The following is a 16,886-nucleotide window of genomic DNA, read 5'->3' as shown; positions in this document are numbered from 1 at the left end:
CTGCTCCCATGCTCGTCTCCAGGACTTCTCCAGAGCCTCCCCAAACCTATGGAACTCCTCACCCCAATCTATCCGCCTATCTCCTTCTCTATTAGCTTTTAGAGGATCCCTGAAAACCCTCCTTTTCAGAGAAGCCTATCCTACCCACACCTAACAACTGTATTTGCATTTGAGTCCATCTGATCATCCCCCACAGCTACTACCCTTTGTTCCACTTGACCCTCCCTTCTAGATTGTAAGCTCTAACGAGCAGGGCCCTCTGATCCCTCCTGTATTGAATTGTATTGTGACTGTACTGTCTTCTCTGATGTAAAGCGCTGCGCAAACTGTTGGCGCTATATAAATCCTGTATAATAATAATAATAATAATCAGCAGGAGCCAATAGCTCCCGCTGCTGCCAAAAGCCAATCAGGAGTCCGAGGAGCCAAGACTCTTGTGGACATCGCTGGATCGAGATGGAGCTCAGGTTAGTATTAGGTAAGGCTGCTGCACACAGAAGTCTTGTGCCTTTACAACCATTTTAAGTAAATTATACACAGGGGGGTTGATTTACTAAAACTGAAGAGTGCAAAATATGGTGCAACTGGTGTAGCCAATCAGCTTCTAACTTTAGCTTGTTCAATTAGCTTAATTAGCACTGGAAGCTGATTAGTTTCTATGCACAGCTGCACCAGATTTTGCTCTCTCCAGGTTTAGTAAAATATCCCCCCAGGGTGTATCCCTAAGTTTGTAGATCTGCATGCTTATTCACAGTCAGGCGATTCAGTTCGCATTTGTAGCGCTATACAAGTTTTTCACTCACTTACTCACTCACTCAGTCAGTGACCCGAAAAGTATTTAAAACCCAAGAGAATAACAGTCAGGCATTTAGCATATTTCAAAGGCAATCAGCCTTCACATTTCTCTGACAGGTTTACATTAACAAAGGTATTGCCCTCTGCTACTCTGGATAACTACAGGGAAAACATTCCCTCTTTTTTTTTTTTTTTTTTGCCCTCATCAATATAATTGTAAAATATGATGTTTTTATATTATTTTTTCAGAGTAGGGGGCATTTAAAACCTGTCAGTTTTAATTTTTATTTTGTATCCTTTGTTTCTTTTAAGAGATTTCTCCTGCACTTCCTGCCACAGAAGGAAGGAAAAATAAAAAATTCCAACTTCAGGTTAGTCTTCTTATTACACTATGCAACAAGCTGTATTTTTCAAAAATGTGATAATAAAAATTAAAAGGTTTAAATCAAACTAGAAGCCATAATTGCATTTACCTTTGGAGCGATGCCACGCAAGTTATTTTGTAAAAGCTACAGTCTCATAAGAATCTTTCTTGCAAGAAAAATATGAACAGGACTATTGATATTGAAGGTGTTTTAAAGATTTTGGTGATTTGTGACGGAGCAATTGACTTTTAGCAGTGTCTACAGCTGCAAGATAAGCCAACTTCAATAACTACTTCAGTTATCCCATGCGGCTGTGGAACGAACCTTGTGTCACACCAGTGATTTGTAGTTGCACACACCATATCCAGCTACAGCAGCAAATCTGCTGCAAGCTACAAATCAACGAAAATAATCAGAGATTCTGTCTCTGCTACAAAATCCCTTATCTGAAGGGAGAGAAGAGTCCATTACATCCTGAAAGAGATCAACTACCTGCTTCCCAAAGTTTTTTTTCCTGTGGACCTGTCCATATAAGATGAAAGCCTGTTCTAATAATCATACAGATAAATCACATTCACTTTTGAGGCTTCTGGAAAAATCTATGAAACAGAGAACATCTGGCATTAATATAACATCTGCCTGCTGGGACTGCGCACAGCCTTGTGGTATCACAGCTGATAATAAATGGCCGATCCAGCATGGATGAATTCAAAAGAATCTAAAGCTGAGATATCTACAGCTAGGAAAATGCAGAAGCTACTCACGGGAATTCCTGGCTTGCCAGGTGGTCCTCTCAATCCTTTCTTCCCCTTAGAGCCCTAAAATATAAATGTTTGTAAAGTTAGGTCAACCAAAGATTCACACCCTTTAAATCTTACATTGGCTCAGCACAGCAGGGAATGCAGAGAGAAATTAATTGGTGACAAGTAGCAGTAGGAAGCTATGTCAAAATATTAGAATTCCATTTTATTTTACAGTATTTGCCGGCGTATGAGGCGGCTGGGCACATAAGACGACCCCCTAATATTCAGTTTAAAACAGTGGTTTTGTGCTCTACTCACCGTATAAGACGACCCCCTTGTGGGACCTCCTTGTGCGGTAATACCGTTCAAAAGCGAAGAGGCTGCAGCCCGCCGGGTGCTCTGTAAAGCTGTATGTAATTCAGTATATGCGCCGCTCAGCCAATCCCAGTGGGTGATGCACTCTGTTGATGACTACAGAGCCTGCTAAGCCTGCTCAGATTGGAGCAACAACCTCTGCCAATCCGAGCAGGCTACATAATGTAGCCTGCTTGGATTGGCAGAGGTTGTTACTCCAATCTGAGCAGCCTTAGCAGGCTCTAGTCATCAACAGAGTGAATCGCCCGCCAGGATTGGCTGAGTGGCGCATATACTGAATTACATACAGCTTTACAGAGCACCCGGCCGGCTGATAACTATTGGGCAGTTGCTTTAGCCGGCGTATAAGACGGCCCCCAGTTTTTGGCTGTGTAATTCCAGTGTAAAAGGTCGTCTTATGCACTGGAAAATACGGTAAATCAAATAATTTATTTTTATTATTAAACATACATACAAATATGTCAAATTAATCCATGAAGTATCAAAAATAGGAAAACACACAAAACAGACAAACCTTGCACCTCTCAGACTAAAGTAGCTTAGCATATAATACACAAAGCAGAATTCCATTTTATTACAGTCTCAGTTCAGTATATGCTGGTATGGCTCAGTCACCCATTGTGCTGAAGGCTCCAGCAAGAAAGGGCTGAGGATGGCAGCAGTGTGGGTAAGTGGTTAGCACTTCTGCCTGGCAGCACTAGGGTTTCCGGTTCAAATCCCAACCATGGCACTACCTGCCAGTAGTTTGCATTTTCTCCCTGTGCCTGTGTGGGTTTGCTCCCACACTCCAAAGACATGCTGGTAGGTTAATTGGCTTCTGTCTAAATTGGCCCTAGTATGTGTATGTATGAATGTGAGTTAGGCTGGCCATATCTTATACGATTTTCCTTTACATCTACCAAAACCATATATGAGGTCAAACCTAAACACTCTCAATTTGTATGCAAATCAGGCAGGCCCTCGCACTACATAGTTGAAGGTAATTCTAAAGGAAATTAAATAAGAAAAGTGTGTAATGTATGTTTAGCTTTAGGGGCCTTAGATTGTAAGCTCCTTGAGGGTGGGGACTGATGTAAATGTACAATATATATGTGTAAAGCGCTGTGTAAATTGACATTGCTGTATGAGTACCTGTAATAAATAAAATCTTTATACCTGTGCTTCCAGCTATGGCCACTCCCTGTTGGACTTTTTGCTTAACACAGTGAGGCCTCGTACACACGACCGAGGAACTCATCGGAAAAGACACATCGTTTTCCTCGACGAGTTCCTTGTTAGACTTGTCGAGGAACTCGACAAGATTGCTTTGCATACACACCGTCAAGACAAAATCTCCTCGTTCTCAAACGCGGAGACGTACAACACATACAGTGGCAGGGGAAGTTGTTAAGTAAAAGTTTGGTAAGAGACGATTTGCACTTTTCAGTCTGTTACAGCGTGAAAAATGTGTTATCTCCATTACAAACGCTACTTTTACCGAAGGCACGCTCCCATCTCATACTTTATTCTGAGCATGAGCGGGTTTCTTAGCATACACACGCTCGCGTTTCTCGTCGAAAACCAGCCCGACAAGGAACACGACGAGGAAATTGAGACTCCCGTCGAGGAAAAAGAGAACTTGTTCTATTTTTTCCTCGTCAAGTTCCTTAACAGTTTTCTCGATGAAAAACGTACACACGACCGTTTTCCTTGGCAAAAAAGCTCTCCCACCAAGTTTCTTGATGGATTCTATCGAGGAAAACGGTCGTGTGTACGAGGCCTAAGAGTTGATGAATTGGAAAGCAAAGACAAACCATGGGAGATCTCCCAAAGGGAGTTTCTGGGATGTAAATAAATATATAGCAGCTTAGCAGTCCCTAGATAAGGTACCTGCATCCATTTTACTTTTCAGACCTTTTTCTCTTTTGTTTTACCGGGTAATCCTGCAAATAAAACTTTTCCTTCCCCTGGGTGGCTATCTACTTTCACTCCTCTACTGTGTCAATGGAAGAGTCATGGTTGCCACCCAACCTGGACTTTAAACATGTTTGCCTTTGTTCATCAACTCTACATGATGGAGAGATTAGTAGTTTACATAAGGAAGATAACATTAATTTATGCTTCCAGTTTAGTTCACAGGAAGTGACAAGGACATGGATGGTGTTTTTGGCAAGAGCAACTAGTATTTTCTGTAATTACTGAAAATGTTCTAAAAAGATAAACTAATGTCACCACATCTAAGGGCTGTAAGATGAAATATTACAATTTAGTTCTAGGATATAGTTATCCTTTAAATCTGTATATGGGAATATGAGCGACCGGCACTGGTGTTTTGTTGATTCATCTTTTAGTAGTCTCAACAACCTCTGTACTTTCTCAGTTACTAACCAACAAAAAACATACAGATAACATTGCACTGCATGCTTGTACTGGGTCAGTAAATCAGACAGTATATAATGCTGTGCTAATACTCAGAGAAAACAAATCTAAATGTGTCCCCTTTAAAAGACCCACAGCTGACTATAACCAAACACCAGAGGTGTAGCTAACTTTATTTTTCTCGGCTCGTCGTAGTGTTGTACATCACCGCGTTTTGGGTGGTCAGAATTTAGTCTGACAGTGTGTATGCAAGACTGATGGAAGTCAGCTTCATCGGAATTCTGACTGAAAATTACATCGGATTTTATTCCATCGGAAATTCCGATCGTGTGTACGCGGCATCAGTGTTTTCATTGGGAAAGGTATATTAGTAATATTTCACAATATCTATTCTTGATATTTTTATAAAATGTGGAAAGTAAGAACAAAGAATATAGCATACACAGATGCTTAGGAGCTCATGCTCCATATAATACATAGTAAACATAAAAAACAAAACAAAAAAACAACAGTGTAACGTTGGATTTGAATCCACAACATGTATCAAAACTACAATAGTATATCAGTAAGACTTAAATATCATCAGATTCATGTTTTGTGATCTGAATTCCACTCTATCCAGGGTTGGTAGAGGTCGGGTATAGGTAAGAACCCATTTTTGTAGGAAAAAGTTGTTCTAACCAGGAAGAAGGTCTCTGATGGGTTAGATGCCAACTGGGATTTAAAGTATCTAAAAATTGCAATTCTATTTAAAAATTACCTATTGTCTTTTTTGAACATAAGGGTTAATTTACGAAAGGCAAATCCACTTTGCACTACAAGTGCACTTGAAAGTGCGGTCGCTGTAGATCTGAGAGGGTCATGCATGTAAAATAAAAAACATAATTTTTGCTTGTACATGATTGGATGATAAAACCAGCATGAGTTTCCCCTCATTTCAGATCTGCCCCTCGGATTTACAGTGACTGCACTTCCAAGTGCACTTGCAGTGCAAAGTACCCCCATAGTGTATACAACATTTTGCTAAGAACATAAGGTATACCATACCAAAGGTATTAAACAAGTAAAACAGTAACAAATTATAAAAAATTTCAAAAAGAAGGGAAAGATGAGAAAGAAAGATGTGGGTAAGATAAGGCCGGTTAAGGTTTTTTCTTGATCAATTCCCAATATTCATAGATGAATATCGTATTGAAGGTTGCCACGTTTTATCAAAAAACAGCCAGGCGGTATTTCACAATATCTAAAATGATAAAGTGTACCATCCCAGCATGTAGTTATTCCTGAAAACTATAATGCATGCCATATGTCCAAAGATGCAGAGGTGTCAATAGATCAGATTTTCACAGTAGGGTTTGTGGTTTTATTTAAATAATATTATGATAATAATATGATGTGATAGTTACAGGAGGACATTTGGAAAGTTATTCATCATGATGAAAGAAAAAAAACATCAGAAAGATCAAAGATAAAAATGAAGAGACAAGAATCTGCTTCATCTCTCCCTTAAGGTTTGTTCACACCAGAATCGGGTGTCCGATCTGCTGAAGGTGTCAATATAATCCTAATAAAACTCCAAACGCAAATCACAAATGCAATGCGTCTGCCTGCACCGGATTGCGTGGCGCAGTGCATTTTCAAAAAGTAGTGCATTCACTACTTTTGGTGTGATCCAGTGCAAATTCAGCCTATTTAAACAAATGGGCTGAAAGTTAAGCCTCGTACACACGACACGAGTTTCTCGGCAAAAACCAGCAAGAAACTTTTTTTTGCAGAGGAAACCGGTCGTGTGTACACTTTTTGGCGAGGAAACTGTCGAGGATCTCGTCGAGCCAAAAAGAGAGCATGTCTTCTTTTTCCTCGACAGGAATGGGGAAATTTGGCTCGCCGAGATCCTCGACAGCCTAACAAGGAACTCGACGAGCAAAACGATGTGTTTCGCCTGTCGAGTTTCTCGGTCGTGTGTACGAGGCTTCACACTAAAAGCTTATCTAAACATAAGAACAACATTTTAACATACTGCAGCTCACCAGCCCTTAAGCCAGTGGTTCTCAACCTAGGGGTCGGGATCCCCTCGGGGGTCGAATGAGGATTTGCCAGGGGTCACCGAATCCTGGTCTGTTCCTAAAGCCTGAATCACTCTCCCAGCCTTTTTGCTATCCCTGGAGTCTGTGGCCACCCAGCTGAGCTGTTCCTGGAACCCGCAGCCGCCCACTCAGCCTCTTCACAGGCGCCCATTCAGTTCACAGCATGGCTAGGGTGCAAAGACTAGAGGTCAGCTGACTGGTGAGCAATGTGAAATGGGAGGGGCTGGAGGAGACTCTATCTCCTCATTTCAGCATAGGTGTCACTGCTACGAGACACCACAAAGTTTGAAACACAGTGAAGCCGGAGGCACAGTGAGTGACACTACCTGTGATTATAGTTTCCATTAAAAGGACTCAGGGAGCACTAAATATCTGTGGGTTAGGGCGCAAATTACTTGTCTTGCCTTGGGTGCTGACATCCCACGCTATGAAAATAATTTTACTGTTAGGGGTCCCCACAACTTGGGAAATGTTATCAAGGGGTCACGGCACTAGGTGGTTGAGAACATCTGTACTTACTGTTGGTCCTCGCTCTCCTTTTTGCCCCTGTTCACCAGACACACCTGGTTCGCCCTATAAGAAACATTCCAACATTATACACAGTTAAAGAGATTTGGAATAGGTAGTTTGTGAAGATGAAAAGATAAAAACTTAAAAGAATAAAAATCACATTGCATACAGTACATACAGCAATGACTATCCACTCGTAAACTGTGCAGGATGTAAACCCTAACAATGAAATTCTCTAAGGCTGGATTCACACCTGTGCATTTTTAGTGCTTTTGGCATTTTGCAGATTTGCACTACAGTCCATCCGTGGTGGATGAAAAGAAAGTTGCATAATCCATGGCCTGCCTAAGAAAGTCAGAGAATGGCATCTACTGAGGAAGGACTGCAGCTTTTTCTTCAGCAGGTTTCAGGCCGCAGGTCACGTCTTTGTAATGTAGGGGGCTCTGTATGGGCTGTATTGTAGAGGGGGGGCTGTAATGTAGGGGGGGTCTGTATTGTAGAGGTGGTCTGTAATGTAGGGGGGTCTGTATTGTAGAGGGGGTCTGTAATGTAGGGGGGGTCTGTATTGTAGAGGGGGTCTGTAATGTAGGGGGGTCTGTAATGTAGATGGGGTCTGTACTGTAGAGAGGAGGTCTGTACTGTAAGGAGGGGGTCTGTACTGTAGGGAGGGGGTCTGCACTGTAGGGAGGGGGTCTGTATTGTAGGGAGGGGGTCTGTACTGTAGGGAGGTCTGTGTAACATGCAGGGGGTCCAGAACTGTGGGGGGCTGTGTAATGTAAAGGGGTCCAGAGGTGCGGTGCTATGTAATGTAAAGGGGTCCAGAGGTGCAGGGTGCTGTGTAATGTAAAGGGGTCCAGAGGTGCAGGGTGCTGTGCAATGTAAAGGGGTCCAGAGGTGCAGGGTGCTGTGTAATGTAAAGGGGTCCAGAGGTGCAAGGTGGTATGTAATGTAAAGGGGTCCAGAGGTGCAGGGTGCTGTGTAATGTAAAGGGGTCCAGAGGTACAAGGTGCTGGAACCCCACATCCCATCATTAACTACCGCCGTGAAGCGCCACAGACACGACAACCCCTCCCCTGCCAGGCTGCTCAGTCTGAAATGCCCGGGCTTATTTTTTGTCCCAGTCTGGGCCTGGCAGGTACCAATAATTCTATCAGACAATACAAAGTCAACTCTGATGCAAAATCCCTACAATGTGCAGAAAAAATGGCTGTTGTTACCAAAATGGCAACATTTATACTGTGATAACATAGCATCTGAAATACCCAGTGGATATACTTACTGGTGCCCCTTGCTGACCGATTGCTCCTCTTGGTCCAACAACACCAACAATACCCTAAGATAAGACCATTCTGTTATTTTTTCACATAACTTAGTAAAAGATGCTGTATCATCTTAAAAAAATAAAAACATTTGCAAATCACTGTTTTGGTATTGGGAATATTGTTCAATATTTAAGAGTGACTTAAAATAATTTTTCAGTTTTAGCCGGACAATGATGCACTGCGCTTGGGTCAGGACCTGAGTTATAGAATCCAATCACAATTTTTTTTTCCATTTTAATCTTTTTTTTTAAATACTGTATATATGTATATATCACGTGATTGTAGACTCTTATCTTTCTGTATTTATATTTGAAATCCCTTGTTTCTATGTGTAGTTTCCAGGTAAACATTATATACACATTAGTGCCATCATAATTGCTCTTTGGATATGCAGGCTGTGCTGCTTGTTAAGCAATATTGGGCTATAGTTGTGTCATTCTTGGTATTCATATCTACCGAAGAAGTCTACCTGATTAGAAGGAAGGTTAAGAATCTTCTCTAAAATGAATTGTGAATATTCACTACAATTAACCAATCATGTAAAAAGCATATGCACATAATTATGTATTTAAAATGAGCAGGAATTTGCTTTTAAAATTATTGGATAGTTGAAGTTAATAATTAACACAATTTTAATGAAGATTCTCATTTCCTTTAGTAAATTAGCCTCAATATCATTTTCTCAGGAAAATGGAAGGAATGTAGTGAAATACAAATACAAAAATCTATTAATATTCCACAATGGAATTAAAATACAGCAGGCAAGTTTCTTATGTTAAAACCACATTAAAATTACTTTAAAGTAACTCTGTCACCTAACTGAACTTTTTTCATTAAACACTGCTATCAGTAAAGCTAAATAAGTACATTTACAGTGGGCTGAATGAAAAAAATAAATTAAATTCCTCCATCCACACAATCTAGGTAGATGGAGGAATCCCCCGTATAACCAGGACATTGTATTCTGACAGCGGGAGTCACTGCTATCAGAATACACTGATCAGCAGCTGCAGCCGCTGATTAGGGACATCAGCATGTCACTTTGACAATGGGGACTAGCATACACTGATCAACATTTGTATGTTCCCTGCTGACCTGACCGAATTTTTTATCAGTGTATGACCAACTTCAATCTTGATAACAGCAGAAGATTTCTAAAAGGCATGCAAAATTCCAATCTTTCATGTTGTAACCTGTTGGCCAGTACAAGGGAAGGGAGTCACTGCTCCAGGTGGGTCTTGTAAGCAATTTAGGAACTTCTCAGGAAACCAAGGTGCTGGCAATGCACTAGGCAAATGTGAAATTTCAAGAGGGATGACACCTGCACTCCAAAGGAACTTCAAAAGTTGTCTTTATTGGTAAAAATGGACATGAATCACATAAGCACTGAACTAGTGTGAAACGCGTCGGATATCCCTTTTTTGGCTGTATTCTGTGATGCATGTCCATTTTTACCAATAAAGACAACTTCTGAAGTTCCTTTGGAGTGCGGCTGTCCATCCCTCTTGAAATTTCATGTTGGCCAGTACAGCCTAAGCCTTGGCCAGGGCAGGGAAATTTGGCAGGCCGATGCAGGTATAGCAGACAGCTCTAGGTTCCTGCATTCATACATACAATAGTCCCCCTCTTCCTTCCTTCCCTTAGATCATTGGTCTCCAAACTGTGGCCCGGGGGCCAGATGCAGCCCTTTGCTTTCTTTTATCCTGTCCTTCGGGGCACTATTCCATCCATTGACACCAACGATGGAGCATAATTCCTTTTATTGACACCAACGGTGAGACACAATTTTTTCCATTGACACCAACGATGATGCACAATTCCGTCAACTGACACCAATGATGGGAAACTATTCCTTCAGTGACACCAGTAATAGGGCATAATTCCTGTCACTGACACCAACAATGGGGCATTGTTCCTCCCATTGACACCAATGATGGGGTAAAATTAATTCCATTGAAACCAACAATCGGGCACAATTCTTCCACTGATACCAACGATAGGCCACTATTCCTTCCACTGATATCAACAATCGGGCACTATTCCTCCCACTGACATCATCAATGGGGCAGAACTCCTCCAATGACACCAATAATGGGGCAGAATTCCTCCCACTGACACCAGTGATAGGGCACTATTCCTCCCACTGACCCCAATGATAGGGCACTAGACCTCCCACTAACACAAAAAAATAGGGTATTGTTTACGCCTACTGGGTGCCAGGACATCTCCTACTCTCACTGGTCCTAGTCCAGCCCCCCTCTAAAGTCTGAAGGACAGTTAACTGACCCTTTGTTTAGAAAGTTTGGAGATCCTGCCTTAGATCATTGTGATGATGTGTTGTGATGGGTCGCCACACAGTGGTGTAGTAAATGCAGCCTACTTTGTCCAAGCACAAATATGGTGGCAAGTGATACAGTATAGCACACTGTATCTGTGATTCAAATTGTATACTATCTAAAATATAGTCTACAAATAATGCAGTTCATTTATCACAGAAAATAATAATTCTAAGGGAAAAAGACCCCAAAAATTTCAAAATAAATAAATAATGAAGACTGTATGTATTTTTTCTTTACTAAAGCTTATAGAAATGGCAAAGGGTGCTTGCAATGTGAATGTGATATATGACCATTGTTATTTGTCTTTGTATGGCTTTTTGAACATTTTGCTAATACCCGTATTTATCGGCGTATACCGCGCACTATTTTGTCCTGAAAATCAGGGCAAAATCGTGGGTGTGCGATATACGCCGATACCCGCTTTCCCGCCATGAGTTTGAATACTGCGCCTGCATATAGCGAGCGCAGTACACTCGTGAATCTTCGGCCAGTCTCGGCGCCTCTCGTACTGACGTCCTGACGTCCTGAGCGTACAGGACGTCAGTGCGAGAGGCGCCCGAGCCTGCCCGAAGATTCACGAGTGTACTGCGCTCGCTATATGCGGGCGCAGTATTCAAAGTCGTGGCGGGAAACGAGCGGGAGGACGCCGCCGAAGGACGTCGGACCCGCCGAAGATGGACACCGGACCCGCCGAAGATGGACACCGGACCCACCGAAGATGGACGCCCGACCCGCCGAAGATGGACGCCCGACCCGCCGAAGACGGACGCCGGACCCGCCGAAGAGGACACCCGACGAGGCCGCAGAAGGACGCCGGACCCGACGAGGCCACAGATGGACGCCGCGCAAGACATCAAAACTGTAAGTACAAAACAACAAAAAATCTTTTTTTCCCACAGGATTGGGGGCCACTTTGGGGGTGCGCGGTATACGCCAGAGCGTGTTATACCGCGATAAATACGGTAATTCTCATCCTGGGTTTCAGTACGGTAACAATTTTCTTAATTGGGTCATCTGATTAATACGTTCAAAAATCCCTGCATTAGATGGTTGCACAATAGCCTCCTTGAAGTGTATGCACGTTATAGGTACACACAGCTGTAGGCACTAAAAAAAAGCTTTGCATAGTGGTAAAAACAGATTAATACGATTTTTCAGTATGCAATAAACATTTTGTTTCCACCGCTATCATAGGCCTCGTACACACGACCGAGTTTTTTGGCAAATACCAGCAAGAAACTTGCTGGGAGATATTTTTTTGCCGAGGAAACCGGTCGTGTGTACATTTTCGTCGAGGAAACTGTCGAGAACCTCGACGAGCCAAAAAGAGAGCATGTTCTCTATTTCCTCGACGGGAGTCTGATTTGTCTCATCGAGTTTCTGGTCGAGCTGGTTTTCGACGAGAAACTCGGACGTCTGTATGCTAAGAAATCCACGCTTGCTCAGATTAAAGTATGAGACGGGAGTAAAAGTAGCATTTGTAATGGAGATAACACATTTTTAAAGCTGTAACAGACTGAAAAGTGCAAATCGTCTCTTACCAAACTTTTATTTAACACTGAAACGCATGAAAATAGCAAAAGCAGCCCCAAGAGTTTATCCAGTGGAATCGAACTTCCCCTGCCGTTGTATGTGTTGTACGTCACCGCGTTTGAGAACGAGGAGATTTTGGCTTGACAGTGTGTACGCAAAGCAAGCTTGTTGAGTTCCTCGACAAGCCTAACAAGGAACTCGACGAGGAAAACAATGTGTTTCGCCCATCGAGTTTCTCGGTCGTATGTACGAGGCCATAGAAGATGTGAAAAAACAAACAAACACGAATATCTGAAAATGTCTTAATACCTTATAGCCTTCATCTCCAGACTCTCCCCGATCACCGTGCTCTCCGGCAGGGCCCTGTGTTGAATAAGACAAGATATACATTTGAATCTTTTAAGTAATAAAGCACACATTCCATTCAATGATATTATATACAAGAACAAGTCGCTTAGGTAAAAAAAAAATGTGTTTTTTTCAATATAGACTTTGTTGAGCAGTGTTCATCTGAAGTGACAAAGTAAAAAGCAGTCAACAGGCACATACAGAGCAGTCTGGAATACTTCCAGTCAGGTGCTGCGAAAAAAAAAAAAATATGACAGCTCCTCAATTAATACTAGAATGGCACACAGTGGGAGGGATAATTCAATCAATGTGCAATTTCAAACAAAATTCCCTAGCACTCGGCTCCACGAGCCAGCATAAGGATCTATTTCTAATAAAAGAAAAATAAATGTTAACATTGCATATATTTATAGAAAGCTACACACCATGCCAAGGCATCTCTGTATTGTGCAGTTTACACGAATGTATGACAGACCTGTATTAAAGTAATAATACAACTAAAAACGATAGCCACCACCCCCACCTATAACTGGCCATTGCAGCAAGTAGCATAGGAAGGCAACATATGATATAAAGAAAACCAAGGATGAATCCAAGGAAAAATCCAAGTTTTACTCACTGGCCAGCCCGCTGACAACCAAATCAACCTATCTAACAGTATGCTTTAAAACAGGGGTTTAGTCTGCACACATTTGTAAATACATGCGTAAGCCACAGAGCTTCGTCGCGGCACCCTGGTATCTGTGGTCCTATCTCTAGCCTTTGAAAGACTCCACAATGGAAGCACATGCATTCTGATGGATAGCATAGCTCCCAACTGTCCCTGATTTCGAGGGACTGTCCCTGATTTGGAACAATGTCCCTCTGTCCCTCTTTCCTCCTCATTTGTCCCTCATTTTGGTCTGATCTGTATAGTTGTATATAAAATGCACTTTTTATCTATCAAAATGTATTGTCCAGCCCTAAACCTTTCATCTGATTGCTAAATTGTTGCATTTGTAAATTCCAAAAGCCAATATAAAGGAATAGTGGTGGTAAAAAAAGCACTTGTGGGGTTTTGTAAAATTCTCCTTTAAGGGGGTGTGGTAAGGGGTGTGCCCTATGCCTGCATACTTTTGTTGATAGGTGTCCCTCATTCCAATCTCAAAAAGTTGGGAGGTATGGGATAGGTGGAGGTCAGAATGCATGTGCTTCCATTGTGGAGTCTCTCATAAGCTAGAGATAGGACCACAGATACCAGGGTGCCGTGACGAGGCTCTGTGGCTTACGCATGTATTTGAAAATGTGTGCAGACTAAATCCCTGTTTTAACGCGTACTGTTAGATAGGTTGATTCGGTTGTCAGCGGGCTGGCCGGTGAGTAAAGCTTGGATTTTTCCTTGGATTTATCCTTGGTCTTGTTTATAAGACACGTATTAAAGCATTAAAAAAACTAGGATCAGGCTTAACGTGGTTTTAAAGGCAGAATTTTTTTTTTTACCTTAATGCATTCTATGCATTAAAGGAGAAGTCCAGCCTGAGCTTGTTTGGCTGGGCTTCTCCTAAGGGTCACAGGAGTGCTATTCATTCTAAGTGGTCTGAAGTCCCCTCTCTGCTGACGTCATGCAGATCAGTCCAGGCACTGCGTCATCACGATTCTGGGAGTTTGGATCCGCCAGGTGCCTGGACTGATGCCCACCTCAGCCTCTGAGTGAGCCGCTGAAACAGCCGCTCCCTGCTACTCCACAGCTCAGCACTTCAATGAGCGTGGAGGAGCTGCTGATTTACAGGCAAAAGCTCTCTGCGCGGGGAGCAATCAGTGGTGTTCGGTGACTCGGTTCGCAGTGCAGAGATGCTGGGGGACAGATGCAGCATCGGTTGGATGCTGCATCCATCTAGGTAAGTAGGATTATGGGAAAAACATATTGTAATTTCAATACTTCTCTTTTAAGATAAAAAATCTTCTGCAAGCAGCGCCAACCTCAGCCACCCCTAAGTACATACATGAGCATGATCTCCATCCAGAGATGAAAATTCAAAACACTAACAATAACATACAAAGCCAAATCCGCCCTGAGCTATATCAACAATCTTTTTTTCTAAATATCACCCAAACCGTCCTCTCTGCTCCTCTCAAGACCTCCTGCTCTCTAGATCCCTTGTCTCCTCCTCCAATGCTCGTCTCCAGGACTTCTCCAGAGCCTTTCCCATTCTCTGGAGCCCACTACCCCAATCTGTCTGACTATCTCCTACTCTGTCCACTTTAATGCGATCCCTGAATACATGAAAACACATGTATTTAGGGAAGCCTATTCTGCCTTTAGCTAATAAGCAAATCTTCTATTTCTCACATCAGTTTATCCCTCACAGTTATTACCTTTTTATTCCACTAGCTAGCTCCTCTCTATCAGATTGTAAGTTTGCAGAAGCAGTGCCCTCTTTACCCTTTTCTTATGAATTGTATTGTTGCTGTATTGTATCCCTTTTTTGTAAAGTGCTATGCAAACTTTTGATGCTATATAAATCCTGTGTAAAAATAATAATGTGTACAAGAGAACAGGCTTTCTCTGTTCTCACTTTCCTCATTGGCTCAAACACAGCAGTGGGAGCCATCTGAGACATCTAAAAGGTTTTTGCACATATGGACCAGATATTTGACTGTCATACAGGACACAATATTTGTCTTTTGTTTTTTACATCTTTTATCTAGCCTTATTTTCGAACCTCTAATACCGAGGGCTCTAGAAGGTGGGTGTAGTTTCAATCAAATATGGGTGTGGATTTTATAAAGTTGGGATGTCCATTATAGCCCGTGATTAGATATGATGATTTGGTAACTTTAAGCAACCAATAATATTTTTCCCCTTCCAGATAACAGAAAAGAATAGAGATTGTCCAATATGGAAGTCCAGACATATAGTTTCAAGTTTTACCACATTGTTACACATTAGATGCCAATAATAGTCATCAAAGCATAGGGGAAAGGGGGATTCAAAGAGAACTTTTAGGCAAAAGTCAAAATCTAAAGATATGTATTGCACTGTATGCCTTACCCTAGTTGCACGTATCCTCCATGTGCTAATTTCAACACCTTTAACTCCTAAAATCATGGTAATGGCACTCATCCATCTGCTGAGTGACTTTTTCTAAAAAGTGGAGCTAAACTCCTCAATTTAACATTTAACGTTTTCAAAAAACAGTAAGGCCCCGTACACACGGCCGAGGAACTCGACGTGCCAAACACATCGAGTTCCTCGGCGTGTTCAGTCCTGGAGCCGCCGAGGAGCTCGGCGGGCCGAGTTCTCCCATAGAACAACGAGGAAATAGAGAACATGTTCTCTATTTCCTCGCCGAGGTCCTCGTCGGCTTCCTTGGCCGAAAGTGTACACACGGCCGGGTTTCTCGGCAGAATTCAGCTCTGAACCGAGTTTCTGGCTGAGAAACTCGGTCGTGTGTACGGGGCCTAACAGTCTTTATGCCAGGAATGCTGTCACATTTACTTGTGTTCTCAACCAAAACTATCAAAGCATCAAATGGCTGGTGTCATAATGGACCAAATGTGTGGCATTCTGGAAGTTGCAGATCAAACAGAGGCTATGATGGCAGCTTCCTTGGCTGAAAAGGATAGGAGGGTTTAGTTCCACTTTAAGTTCCACTTTATGCCACCTCTCCTCCACCAGCTGCCTTTTTTGTTTAACAGGTAGTCCAGCCTTCTGATTGGACAATGAAAAAAGATTAGCACATTGATGTCTTTATCCTTTTTCCCTAGGAACGGTCAGTCCATTATGGGTGCAGGGGAACTGCCTCCCTGCAGGGGGCCAGACTCAAAGCATTCTAGTTTTTTTATTTTTTCAAGTCACATGATTAGAGCCTGAAGCCTCGTACACAACCGAGGAACTCGACGGGCGAAGCACATTGTTTTCCTCGTCAAGTTCCTTGTTAGGCTGTCGAGGAACTTGACAAGGCAAGTTTCTCCATTCCCGTCGAGGAAATAGAAAACATGCTCTCTTTTTGGCTCGTCGAGTTTCTCGACAGTTTCCTCGAAGAAAATTTACACAAAACCGGTTTCCTTGGCAAAAAAATATCTCCCAGCAAGTTTCTTGATGGATTCTGCCGAGGAAACCAGTTGTGTG

At 42.3% G+C, this 16,886-nt stretch overlaps 1 protein-coding gene across 1 annotated transcript in view; it reads right to left on the bottom strand.

Moving 5' to 3' along the window:
- The window catches only part of COL24A1 (collagen type XXIV alpha 1 chain), a 359,199-nt gene that overhangs the window by 36,409 nt on the left and 305,904 nt on the right, over positions 1-16,886 (bottom strand). Inside the window, exons 43-46 of the mRNA XM_040360554.1 lie at positions 12,737-12,790; positions 8,513-8,566; positions 7,243-7,296; positions 1,925-1,978 (exon numbers count right to left, since the gene is read on the bottom strand). Of these exons, the coding sequence (XP_040216488.1) occupies positions 1,925-1,978; positions 7,243-7,296; positions 8,513-8,566; positions 12,737-12,790 (216 nt within the window). The remainder of the gene's footprint in view (positions 1-1,924; positions 1,979-7,242; positions 7,297-8,512; positions 8,567-12,736; positions 12,791-16,886) is intronic.

The sequence above is a fragment of the Rana temporaria genome, chromosome 7 (genome assembly GCF_905171775.1).
Source record: "Rana temporaria chromosome 7, aRanTem1.1, whole genome shotgun sequence".
In the NCBI taxonomy this organism is placed as follows: domain Eukaryota; kingdom Metazoa; phylum Chordata; class Amphibia; order Anura; family Ranidae; genus Rana; species Rana temporaria.
This window is presented reverse-complemented; position numbering and strand designations above follow the sequence as displayed.